At 39.8% G+C, this 12,976-nt stretch overlaps 1 protein-coding gene across 8 annotated transcripts in view; it reads left to right on the top strand.

The window, feature by feature from the left end:
- ubr4 (ubiquitin protein ligase E3 component n-recognin 4) overlaps positions 1–12,976 on the top strand; it is a 50,163-nt gene that overhangs the window by 7,416 nt on the left and 29,771 nt on the right. For 4 of the 8 annotated variants that reach the window (XM_074681964.1, XM_074681961.1, XM_074681960.1 and 1 more), the window contains exons 15-37: positions 1,978–2,019; positions 4,753–4,940; positions 5,075–5,231; positions 5,366–5,451; positions 5,576–5,745; positions 5,891–6,170; positions 6,260–6,392; positions 7,276–7,355; positions 7,441–7,569; positions 7,811–7,993; positions 8,276–8,398; positions 8,491–8,720; positions 9,088–9,206; positions 9,310–9,407; positions 9,635–9,792; positions 9,884–10,090; positions 10,277–10,378; positions 10,460–10,560; positions 10,837–11,224; positions 11,466–11,529; positions 11,690–11,881; positions 12,279–12,349; positions 12,606–12,798. In XM_074681964.1, the coding sequence (XP_074538065.1) occupies positions 1,978–2,019; positions 4,753–4,940; positions 5,075–5,231; positions 5,366–5,451; positions 5,576–5,745; positions 5,891–6,170; positions 6,260–6,392; positions 7,276–7,355; positions 7,441–7,569; positions 7,811–7,993; positions 8,276–8,398; positions 8,491–8,720; positions 9,088–9,206; positions 9,310–9,407; positions 9,635–9,792; positions 9,884–10,090; positions 10,277–10,378; positions 10,460–10,560; positions 10,837–11,224; positions 11,466–11,529; positions 11,690–11,881; positions 12,279–12,349; positions 12,606–12,798 (3,494 nt within the window). The remainder of the gene's footprint in view (positions 1–1,977; positions 2,020–4,752; positions 4,941–5,074; positions 5,232–5,365; positions 5,452–5,575; positions 5,746–5,890; positions 6,171–6,259; positions 6,393–7,275; positions 7,356–7,440; positions 7,570–7,810; positions 7,994–8,275; positions 8,399–8,490; positions 8,721–9,087; positions 9,207–9,309; positions 9,408–9,634; positions 9,793–9,883; positions 10,091–10,276; positions 10,379–10,459; positions 10,561–10,836; positions 11,225–11,465; positions 11,530–11,689; positions 11,882–12,278; positions 12,350–12,605; positions 12,799–12,976) is intronic. The other 4 variants (XM_074681965.1, XM_074681962.1, XM_074681963.1 and 1 more) reach the window with 3 other exon arrangements.

Raw genomic sequence — 12,976 nt, 5'->3', positions numbered from 1 at the left:
CAAGTTCATGCTAGAGGATGCCCTCACATAGCAGTGTAAGGTTTGTAGATTGGCATATATGATACTGATATGCAAACTACTGTACAAAAACTATAATGCTTTCAGACAAAGAGATAGTAAAGCATAGAGGATCTTTTAGGGATGCCTGATATATCAGAGGCCAGTATGTGATAACCCAAACAATGAAGTGGGGGTGCAATGAAGTAATCATTATCAATCTGCTGATGGAAATTTGGACAATCATGACTCTTGTACTATTCGGGCTAGTGTAAACAGAATTCAGCAAATGAGCCTTGTGAGCTTGAGAGTGGCGATACAGGTTAAAGTAGCAGAAATTAGAAGGAAAGAAGATGATCGTAAAGTGCAATGCCACTGCCCCAGTGTAGAAATATTTTGGCTTCAAACTGAAGGAGCAAGATGAGCCCACCAACACGGACGAGTCAGTGTGCACCACCAAAAAAAAAAGGCATCACATCAAACTCACATGCCCACCTAAAACACAACCACTTGACCGAATTTTCCCAGCTGGGGAAGAAACTGCACCTGCAGATGCAGAGCCTTCGCCCCGACAGTCAAAACTCACTGAAGTGTTTGATTGATAAAAGTAAATACAAACAGAACAGTGCAAAATGGTGTTTACTCACAGAAAGTGTATTCTAAATGCTTGAAAGTGAGACTATTGGTCTGTTAAAAATTTAGGATGAGGCTGATGAAGCCTCATGGATGAGAGGAGCAGTCCTTTTGCCTCAGTTTGGAGCAATCAGAATAACTCTGTAATATTATTTTTATATAAGTGGTTAATTTGGTCTCAAAATCATTTTGTCAATAATATTGTTTATCGTCAATGGGACATATTGTCCAGCAAAATTTGTATTGGCCCAGGCCTAAGTGTTGTTAATGGCAGAGGTTGCTTTGTGAAGACCACCAGTACTAACTAATCCCATTCACACCGATGGCACGGCACTGGGGGCAATTTGGGGTTCAGTGACTTGACCAAGTACAATTTGGCATGTGGATAGCAGGACCTGAGGTTAAACCCTAACCTACCAATCAAAGGAAACGCCACCACCACTGAGCTTAAAAGATGTTTTATTCTGATTGAATAGATTGGAAGGCAAGCGTGTCAGTGTCAACATAGTGTACAGTGGTTCTGCAGTAATTTTAAATACTCAGTTAAATTTAGTAAAGTCTCAGCATCTTCACTTTTACGAGTTTTTTATGCCAAGTGGCGTTCCTTGAGGGATAATAGATAGTGGTGGTGGTGATGGCACCGGCAGGTCATAATAGCTATGATGAACTTCTTGTGGAAATGGGAAAATATAAAATGTGGCCTTATCTCCTTTTTCCAGTTGATGTTTCATGATTACCTTGAATAGAATAGAATAGGATGCACTTTATTATCCCTAAACGGTAGTTCAGGTATAAGGCATAAGCATAATATGGGAAATAACCTCCTTTTTTGACAAAATTATGTCTTTACATTTTTACATTTTAGATTATCACTATTGATTACCCTGACTACATAACATTCCAGTGCTATGTTATTATGTCTAACAGCCTTGAAATTGTATATCAGAGCATCCCTAAAGTGTGATCTAGCAGAAATAGTTTGAAAGTAAATGATGGTTATTTACCAAAAAAACTACTACCAGTACATATTTGTACTCATCACTTCATAAGTTAACTGACAAGTAAATAACCCAGAAGTTTTGTGTAATTCCTGGGTACGCCTCAGGTTTCTCTTTAGGTGGCAAGTACTGAAAGCAGTCGTGTTTGTGTCTGATCTCTGAGCTATGGTCAGTGCTGAGTTTTATCAGTAATGCAGTGAAACCGATGTTATGTCAGTGGATCAGTCAGTTAGGCTGTGGCAGCAGGGAGAATGGTAAAACACACACACATTCATACAACATTGTTAAAGTTGAATTTTGTCCCTTCATCACACAATGACAGTGTAGTTGACAGTGTCTACTATTTCAGCAGAGAGAAGACAGGAGAAGACAAGTGCAGCTTGTGTCTCAGGTCAGCTGTTTTCTGTCCTCAGGTCAAAGAATTGGTGTCCACTTCACTGTCCAAGATTCATTTTGTTATTGTATGTCTCACAATTTAGGCTCTAAGCAGTGGCCCTGTTACCTTAGAATATGGTAGAGCCACAGATGGAGATCCTTTGGCAAACTTTCAAAATTTAAAAATTGGCTTATCTTAAAGTAGATGTTTTGTCAAAGAGGCTCATCTGTAGCGTAATGTGTTTCAAAAGATAATACCAATGGTTCTGACATGCTGGTTCTCATAGCTGATTTAACAAGCAGGCAAATCTGTGCTTATCGCTGAGTGACGAATATTTAACTCAAACATTCAGAGCAACTGATTAACTATATATTGCAGCTCTGGATATGTTGAGTGGAGGTTTTGATGGTTCTTCTGACAGCTGTGTCCTGTGGCCTTAACCTTTTCTCATCTAGTCTGTGACTGTCCTGTCATGCCTTGTACAGCCAATGAAAAGTTAGTCCTTAAACTGTCTTATACATCCACTAACTCACCAGTATATAGTAAAATAATAACAGTCCATTTAATTGGGATCATTAATGCCTTTTACTCTTATTGCAATACTTGTTACATGTGTCTAAAAATGGCTTGTGTAAAGACATTTGAGGACCCATGTCAAATCAGTGGTATTATTTTTGAATATGATAATTTCAGGTTTGCCTGTAAAATTTGGATTCCAACACACTTTGCTCTCACTCATGCTGTCACCTGAAGAACAACTATTGTTTAAAGCGGAATGAAAATGTGAAGATCAACATACGTTTATATTCTCTTATGCTTAATCACAATACTGCTTACGTTGATTAAATTGTTCACAGCAGCTGAAACGGCTAGCACTGTGGGGCCACAACTAAATGTGAGAGTTCAGTGTGTTGTCAGCAGGGTGGAGAAAGACTCAAACATGGGCTGTTTTCAAAACTAGCCTGCTATACTAGTGATACATGCTGATTTGGTCAAAATGCAGCATGCAGAATACAAACAGCAGCAAAATCTGCTGCAAAAAAAAATGTAATATTCAGTGGACCAGTCTAACTCGCATCCCTCAATGCATGGTGCTAATATTCTCTTCCTTTTTCTTCTCATGGTAGATGCATCACTGCCACCTACTGTGTTGAGTTACCAGTCCAACCTACACTGCAAAACCTGAAATCTTATCAAGTGTTTTTGTCTTATTTTCAGTTGAAAATTCCTTTTTAGACTCAGTATGAGCCAAATTCACATGACCAATCCAGAAAAATGTCTTGTTTGAAGTTATTTAAGGACAAAAATGAGCTCTGAATTGCTCGTAACCAGTAAAAAAAATCTGCCAATGGAACAAGAGAAAAGTTACTTGTATTAAGACATTGTTCTAGTCTCAAGGAAACTTTCAAGCAATTTTTTCTTGTTCCATTGGCAGATGTTTTTACTGGTTACAAACAATTAAAACCTCATTTTTGTACTCTGATAACTTGAAACAAGACATTTTTCTGGATTGATAAGTTGAAAGTGGCTCATATCAAGTATAACAAGACAGTTTTTACTTAAAAAAAGACAAAAACACTTGATAAGATTTCAGTTTTTTGCAGTGTATCTGAGACACTAATGTTTAACAGTCTGTCACATATACAGTGACACAATGAGAAAGAAATACTGATGAATTTTGTCATCGAATAAAGATCATTTGAGTCCTTTTAAACTACTCATTGACTTTTGTAAGGGATTCCTTTGTGAATGCTACAGAAGCTGTGTTTCAATCCTTTATTTACTTCTGCCTAAGGAAACCGAAAAACCCATTTAGCATTCTACAAAATAGATCTAAATAAAAAGTTATACTACAGAAAATGTAGTGCACACTACATGCTACATTTTATGTGGTACGACCCAGTATTTTGGCTTTTCTAGTTATTTCCCTTGAGTTTTACTGGGCCTAAGGTGATGAGTGGATACAAGAAAACTCAAAAGCAAACACTCAAAATACAGCACCATCCAAAACCTGAGTGCTGCTGATATGCCAACTACCTTTTCAGGGAGTAAAAGCTTTCTCCTCTGTACCTTTGCAAGCAGAGAACCTTAAAGTTCATGGCCACCTTGTGTTTTCAGAGCAGTATTTGAATGCATCATCTGATAAGACGATGGTCTCAAGGACCTTACCCAGACTTGAGCTTGAGCTGTGCCTTTGAATACTGTCATTCACAGCTTTGTCACCAACCCAAGAAGGGGCACATTTAGACTGTTGAGACAGGAATGTAAAGTTGTGAATGAGATGAAAGCTGATGAGCTGAGATCTGTCTTTTACTGCTTTGATACAAAAGGCAAACATGCAAGGATCTCTGTCACCAGTCGCTATTGACAATACAAACTGATACTGCATAACAGGTGTAAAACCTGAAATAACTCATTTTCATGGCGATTTTTATGAAAGCTTTATGAAAACTTTTTATGAAAGGTTAGGTGATAGGTAATATTATTAATTAAAAATGTAGATGCTTGTAAAAAGACTGAAGTTTAAGTGGATTTTTAACAACAGGACATCACTTTGTGTTTATTACTGCAGTCTTTGTCCACTGCCTGCACAGTGTTGTAGGTGTTGTAAACTAATCTAAAGCTTTTATGTCTTGTCTTTTGACGTCACCAACACCACTTCACAAATATCTTGTCTGTCTTGTGATATTACTCTCTTACACTCTTACAACATTCATGTTAACTGTTTGCCATCATCTTTATTTACAGATGATGACAGTGAACCAATCTTGGGGCTTTGGTTTGAAGAGACAATTTCACCGACCAAAGACAAAGTTGCTCCCCCGCCCCCTCCACCACCCCCGCCATTGGAGACCTCTCCTCGACTGAAGAGTCCCAGCAAGCAGAACCCAAGCGAGAACGGCAACATTCTAGCTGGTCGCAAAGACCCTGAACTGGTAATGGCTATTTTTTGTGTTTCTATATCAGCATCAAGTTAGATTACAACAGCTGATATTTTGATGTTGCTCATCCTCTTTACAGACAATAAAAACTTTTCATTTCCAAACTCACCCAAATTTTTACTTTCCAGTTCCTGAGTTTAGCCTCAAGCATTCTGAACTTTATCACCACCTCAATGCTGAAGTCCAGGAACAACTTCATCCGCAACTACTTGAGTGTATCTCTCACAGAGCAACACATGGCCACGCTAGCCAGTATCATCAAAGACGTTGACAAAGATGTTAAAGGTATGCCAGTAAATGACAATGCATGAATAAATTCAAGTTATATCCCTCATTTTCTATCAGATAATGATGAATGTAGCCCATTGTTGGTAAACGGCAAAGCCTGTCACTTAATAGAATATATATTTTTCCCCCAGGCTCTTCAGATGAAGTGTTTTCTTTGGCTCTGTATCACTTCAACCACACCCTGGTAACATCAGACCTTCCTTCCCCAGCATTGCAGGTATCAATAATTTCTTTATTTCCCACGTGTATCTTGTGAGGCAACAATACACGTGCAAATGATGTGAATCTTTATCAACTGTTCAGTGTAACAGAGTTCGTTTTGCATGTTTTGTCGTTTCCAGAGTACTCTTCTTCAGCAGTTGGGTGTTGCACCTTTTTCAGAAGGTCCCTGGCCTCTGTACATTCACCCTCAGTCACTGTCAGTACTCTCCAGACTTCTCCTCATATGGCAGCACAAAGCCAGTGTGCAGGGGGAGCCAGATGTCCCTGAGTGTATGAAAGTCTGGGAACGGTATGAGAATTTTACCAGCTTTCTCCTGGCACATGAATGATTATTGCCGCATTGTTTTTACAAGTCACCAGTATTAAGAAAAAAGCATGTCTCATACATTTTTAAGTAATTTTGAAAGTCATCTATCACTCTCTCTCTCTTTTAGGTTCTTGGGAACCCTGAAGCAGCACACAATCCAGAGTTCTGTTCACGGGGAAGATGATCTTAACGTGGAGCACCTCCAGCTTCTGCTCCTTCTGTTCCACAATCTGTCAGAGCGCGGCCGACGGTCAGTGTTGACCCAGGTTACCCAGGCCATCACTGAAGTGGCACAGAGCAGAGACTCCCAGCTGAAGGCAGTGCCCCTCAACCTGGCCCGTCTGTGTCTGGTTTTTGATTACCTGCTGCGCCACTACTCCAAAGCTCCTCTGTACCTCTTTGAACAGGTTGATTGACAATTTTTTTATTGGTTGTATAAATATTTGATTTATCTAATCATTTATCTTTTATTGAGTTATTTTTGTTCTTGTTATAGGTGCAGTATAACCTCCTAACCCCACCCTCTGCCGGGCCAAGTTCAGCCCAGGAAGGTGGCAAACGGGGCAGTCTCCCATTATATTATGGATTCAAAGAGGTGGAGGAGAACTGGGCCAAACACTGCTCAGCTGGTAAGACCAATGAAGAACAAGTTGCTACAACATTTTGGCAAACCACCCATTTATGTTGTCACCAAAGCCATTGATGTATTGAGCTTTCAGTGTTTAGTGGCAGCCCTGTTTCCACCAAGCGGTTCAGTCTGGTTTGTCTCAGCACGGCACACATTTGATGGTATTTCCACTGACTAATCCCGGGACAGATCCCCAAATCACTGAGACAAGCCATCCCACTCATTAGGACCCTTCCTTAGGGGTGCCACTTGTAACAAAGAGCCACATACCAATAACAAAGAAGGCGAATTGCTGGATGTTTCCCATAGTTGCTCTTTGTTTACTGTGTTGCATTTTTCTTCTTTGTTGGATTCATTAGCAGGGTACATTGTGTCGTGGTGCTATGGCATCATTCTATAATGTAACTATTGGCATCCGGCCTACATGCCGCCTACCACGAGGGGGCACAGTTGGCAAACAGGACCAGGCTTAACCAGGCCAACCTGTACCAAACCGTACTGATCTAGACTGGACTGCTTGGTGGAAATAGGGCTTTGCTCTTTTACTTGGAACTAAGTTTGAGGAGAATGTTTAACACAGTGTTGAGTGTAGTTTTAAGTTCTACAAAACATTGTTAATGATTTCACTTGTTCTCCTAATGCTGTTTTGAACAAATAGGGTAAATTTTTACTTTTGAACCTATAACTATAGCTGAACATTGTGACTTTTTAAGTGATCATTTGGCAAGAGATTAAACAGGGTTAAAATTCACTTATGCCAGTGTTATTCTTATTGTCTGTTTTGTCGTGTGTCTAGTCAATCAAAAAAATGAGAATATGGTGCTACTTAATGAAAAAAAAATGTCCTTTTCATAAATTTAAAGTCTTTTTTTTTCTTTTTGGAGATTCAAATGTTCAGCCCAAGTTCTACTGCGTTCTGTCCCCCGAGGCCTCTGAAGATGACATCAGCAGACTGGACTGCAAAGTGAGACTTTAACTTTTATCAAATCTCTATTTATTTTCTCTGTTGCCTAAGGATTTAAGAATGATGTTTTGATTTTTTCTTATAGGTCTTTCCTAAACTATTTAACGGAGCAGTGAAATACGATGAGCTGTATGCCTGGCTCATATCACTTCTGGTGGCAGGCTCTGAGTTTGACACAGCAAGACGACAGGAGAACAAGCCTGTCACTCCTTTGGTGAGAGCACACAACATGAACTAAACCGTGAACTCTTTTTTCAGAGTGAACAAGCATACATCTCATACATCTGAATTGACCTGTTTGTACTTTGAACAAGCCAGTCCATTTTTAGAATAAAGAAATCATTAATAGAAAACACCAGTAAATGTGGGGTTAACTTACAGTGACGTAAAGTTCTACTTCAGCATTGACATTAAAAAGGAATAAATGAATTATATGGTCTTATCATCCTTCACAGGAGGCTTGTTCTCTACAATATTACTTTCTGGTACTGTGGAGAATTTTGGGGGTTCTACCACCCTCAAAGGCGTACATGGAACAGCTGAAGACTGGCTGCAGCGATCCAAGTGAGAGTGACATACTTCACACACTCCGATGGTCCTCACGACTCCGAGTGTCCACTTACGTGAACTGGATCAAGGTCTGTTGACACCCACATCAGTCAAACAAAATTCTTATCTGCAACAAAGTAATGAAATGAGTCAAAACATTGTTAAATTCAACACCTGTATATAACCAGTGTTGACATCAATATGTTGTTATTAAATACTTGAATTGGGATTTTGATCATTTAAATTCCAGGAATATTGAACAAGCTTAGACACACTGCAAACACTATACACTAGACTAGGTTTTTAAGTTTCTTATCAAACATCTTTAAGCGGTTCAGCATTAAGATTTTTGATGTTTATGGCCATGACAGGATCATTTGGTGAAGCAGGGTATGAAACCCGACCAAGCAGCCTCTCTGGTTGAGATCACAGCTGCAAAGTGCAGCACCGTCAAATACGATGTTGAACTAGCAGAGGAATACATTGCCAGACAGGTAAGTGATGATACTATCATTATTGTTCACTTCCTTACCTGTGGAAATATTCCAAAAACTTTGTAATGATTGAAAATTTGATTCTGTTGCAGATATCAACTTTCTCAAGCGTAGACCCAAATGCAATTCTTCCACTGCACCAGCTGCCCTCTTTGCAAGCCATTTACACTCTGGATGCAGTCATTTCAAAGGTGCAGGTTTCCCTTGATGAGCATTTGTCCAAGGTTGCCATTGAGGCAGAACCCCACAAATCATCAGAGATCACCAAGAACCTGCTGCCCGCCACACTGCAGCTGACTGACATCTACACAGCCTTCACAAGGTGAGAAAAAAACACAAATCTGGACATCAGACAAGTTTATGATTGTCATACATGTGTTGTGTGCTTAAATGTCAAGATAAGATCAATGTTTATCTGGAGATTTTGTATATTTCAGAGCAATCTTCTGCCTGACGACACAATCAGTGTTTGTTATGTGCCTGTTCCAATTTTGTTTTTTTAGACGCTGGGTGTCTTTTTCATCACCTTCTTTACCAAAGTGCTTAGATGCTGACACTGTTTGTCACTGCCTGTGCAGACCAGTGTGTGTACTAGGCCTTACAGTTTTTAAGGATCATGTGCTTTATCTGTCTGCAGCTCAGTCATGTGTTGGGTCTGATCAAATTTTAACCAGACTTGTTGTGATCAGGTCATACCTTCTGATGAACATACCAGAGGAAGGGGAGAACAAGCTCACAGATGCCAAGCTCCAGGGTTATGCTGCAGTTTTATCGATTGGTTCCACTCGCTGCAAGGCAAACATGCTCGGTATGCAAATCGTTAATTAAAGAGCAGGATTTTTAAAGTATTATTGTTATTTTACCGTCTTTTAAGTGTACTCGCTTGTTCATTTCCAAATGAAACTTTACAGGTCACAGCATTATGCAGAACCTGCCATCAGCTGTACAGACAATATGTGAGACTTGGAACAGCATCCACACCAATGAATTCCCAAACATTGGCTCATGGGTATGTAAATAAAGTTGTTAGTAATCATCAGGTGTATGGTTTAAAATGTTTATAGGCAGCTCATTTTAAAATTAATTCTTTGTAGAAATATTTACTTTTTGAAGTATTAAATAATGAAAATCAAATGAAATCCCTTGGTTTTCTCCCAATATCCCAGCTTTTCTTTATTAAATTTAAAGACAATCTTTGGTACAACACTTATTTCATCTTGTTTTTTGTCTTCTCAGCGAAATGCGTTTGCCAATGATACCATTCCATCAGAAAGCTACATCAGTGCAATTCAAGCAGCTCATCTGGGCACATTGAGCTGTCAGTCCCTGCCACTGGCCTCATCTCTAAAACACATTGTGCTCTCGTTGGTTCGTCTCACTGGTGATCTTATTGTGTAAGTTAGTTTTCCTGCCCTTTTTAAAATCTGAAATTTAAACAGAGAAGAAAAATGTTTTGATGAATGCCACTGCCATTTGCCTCTCCAGCACAGAGGAGCTGAATCCCTCACAGGTTGTCCGCACTTTGTTGCCTCTCCTGCTGGAGAGCAGCACAGAGAGTGTCGCTGAGATCAGCAGCACCTCACTGGAGCGCATCCTTGGACCATCAGAGTCAGATGCCTTCCTGGCCCGCATCTACGAGCGTTTGGTGACTGGGTGTTACAACATCATTGCCAACCACTCAGATCCTAACAGGTACGACATTTGACATTACCATCTGTAAACTTACCACAAACTTTATATCTGGACCTTTATTTTAAATCAGCACTTAACTCGCGTTTTTTTAAACTTTCAGTCTACTTAAGTGAATTGTTTTTGTGGAATGTTATCCTCTCTCTGTACTCAGCAAAATTAGAGCTTTGTTTTTTATTTCTTTGGTAGTGGTTTGGATGAATCTGTCCTTGAGGAATGCCTTCAGTACCTTGAGAAGCAGCTTGAGAGCAGCCAAGTCCGCAAGGCAATGGAAGAATTCTTCTCATTCAGGTACCTGCTCAGCTGAGAATACAGGCTGCATTATTCCACAGTTATTACATCTACCTCAAATAGTCTGTCTTTTTTGTCTAGTGGGGAACTTGTCCAGATAATGATGGCAACAGCCAATGAAAACCTATCAGCAAAGTTCTGCAACAGGGTTCTGAAATTTTTCACCAAACTATTCCAGCTCAGTAAGTACATTTTATTTCATTCATTCACTTTTGCACACCAGGTTACTGTGCTTGTCTGGTTGTTTCATAAAGTAATGAAACTTCTGCAACACAAACTACTTTATTCTACCATAAGAAAAGTGTGTAGAAGCAAAAGTCTGACACTCTTTTAGGGTTTATCAGGTTCTTAAGTTGAAAAAGCCAAGGTGTCATCAGTCCGATTTGAGAATGTAATAAATGTATGCTAAAAATGACACAGTTTTTTCAGTACTCTAATACTAGTGCTGTCATATCTAGCGGAGAAAAGCCCAAACCCGAGCCTCCTATGTCTCTGCGGATCTCTGGCCCAGCTGGCCTGTGTGGAGCCCTCTCGCCTCCAGTCATGGCTGACGCGCATGACAGCGGCACCACCAAAGGACTCAGAGCAGCTTGAAATAGTGCAAGAAAACAGACAGCTTCTTCAACTGCTCACCACTCACATTGTAAGGGACAACAGCCAGGTAGGGGAGGGAGTGTGCACTGTTCTCCTGAGCACACTCATTCCCATGGCAACAGACATGCTGACCAATGGAGATGGAACAGGCTTCCCTGAGCTCATGGTCATCATGGCCACGCTTGCCAGCGCTGGACAGGGGGCTGGCCACCTGCAGCTTCACAGAGCAGCTATCGACTGGCTGACCAGATGGTAAGATTTAAAGTCCTCTCATGTGTTATTCCATGATCATATTCAAATAAAGGTGGGCAGGGGGGTAATTTCATGCAAAGGTCATCAGGAAAACTGCTGCATGAATTTTTTAAAATCAAATAGAAACTTATGATTGGAAAAATGTTTTTTAATCAGTGGTTTAACAAATTCGGCTTGGTTGAGCAGCAATTTTATCAGTCTGTGAATAGCCTAAACAAAAAATCTGTTTTTTTTTCTCCAGCAAAAAGTATCTCACCCAGAAGAATGTTGTGGAAAAAGTGAGCACAAACCTGTCTCAAGGAAAGGTATGTTTTTTATACAATAAAAATTCAAAGTATAACAATTTCACTTCAACGTCACCCAGGTGAAATTTTCTTTCACGCCAGCAAACATGTTTTTCCCATGCAATATTTTCATTCAAAATAACCTTCAAGTTTTCAGTGTACACCTGTTCCTTTATTTCAGCACGCCAGCATGCTGGAATGCTCTTGTCACATCATCTCCTATCTGGCTGATGTGATGAATGCCTTGCGGCAGAGCAGTGGTCAAGGCACCTCAGCTTTGCTGATGGAGGGAGAAGAAAAGGCGATGGAAGTGGACTCAGACTGGGTTGAGGAGCTTGCTGTTGAGGAGGATGATTCCCAGGCTGAAGACTCTGTGAGATTATACCCATTTCTGTCAATGTTTGATGTTTTGTCAATTTAAGAAAACTGAGCTTAAAATTAAAAGCTTAGAAAAGACATTGAAATGTTAAAAAACACCCCTACGTTAACAAAATTTAACATAAGTGTTGTTATAGCATACATTAAAAGCATAAAAGCAATCCTGATCAATCTTTAGGATCAAACTTAAGCTGGTGAAACCAAGGAAATGAAAATACTTAAACACTGTACACACTACTTTGCCAACAAATAAAATTACTGCAGGTCGACACTCAAAAATCCCTTTGATTATGGCGTGAAGTATGTCTTTGTGTGTTGTGATATAAGTGGCTTGTTTTTGTTTTTCTAATGCTAACTTCTTGGTTGCCAACATATTTGTCATTGTTTTGCAGGATGAAGACTCTCTTTGCAACAAACTCTGTACCTTTACCATCACACAGAAGGAGTTTATGAACCAGCACTGGTAAATATTTGCAGTCATTGAATTGTTTAACAGGACACTGTGTAAAAAAAAGTTGTGGGTTGACAGGGTTTGTTTTGAAACATGACAGCCTGATTCCATTCAGTGTAAGATACTGCACAAAGTTGTCTTGTTCTTATTTTTTAAAATCAGGAAGTTTATTTGACTGCCTGTTAAATTAGCAACTGACATCCTGCCATTGATGAAATCATTAATGATAATTTTATGTACAAGTCTTGGTTGTTTCTTTATTTTGCAGGTACCACTGTCACACCTGTAAAATGGTGGATGGGGTAGGTGTGTGCACAGTGTGCGCCAAGGTCTGTCACAAAGACCATGAGATCTCCTATGCCAAATATGGCTCTTTCTTCTGTGACTGCGGTGCCAAAGAGGATGGCAGCTGCCAGGTGAGACCGAATACCTCAGGTCATCATGGGAAGAGAACAACAGCGGTAACTTTGGCTTGCAAGTCACTCCCCCATTGACTTCCATCCAGTCATTTCATTCGGTCAGGGTTATAGCTAGTCCACGTTTGTGGCCAGAAATGAGTGAAATAACATCTTCTGTCAATATTTTGTGTAGTGGAAAGGCCAGTTTTCCTAGTTAAGTTTTATAGAGGCTTTTTAAGTG

The sequence above is a fragment of the Halichoeres trimaculatus genome, unplaced genomic scaffold (assembly GCF_033239565.1).
Source record: "Halichoeres trimaculatus isolate MK-OKI-2021-1 unplaced genomic scaffold, fHalTri1.1 fHalTri1_scaffold_11, whole genome shotgun sequence".
Classification (NCBI taxonomy): domain Eukaryota; kingdom Metazoa; phylum Chordata; class Actinopteri; order Labriformes; family Labridae; genus Halichoeres; species Halichoeres trimaculatus.
This window is presented reverse-complemented; position numbering and strand designations above follow the sequence as displayed.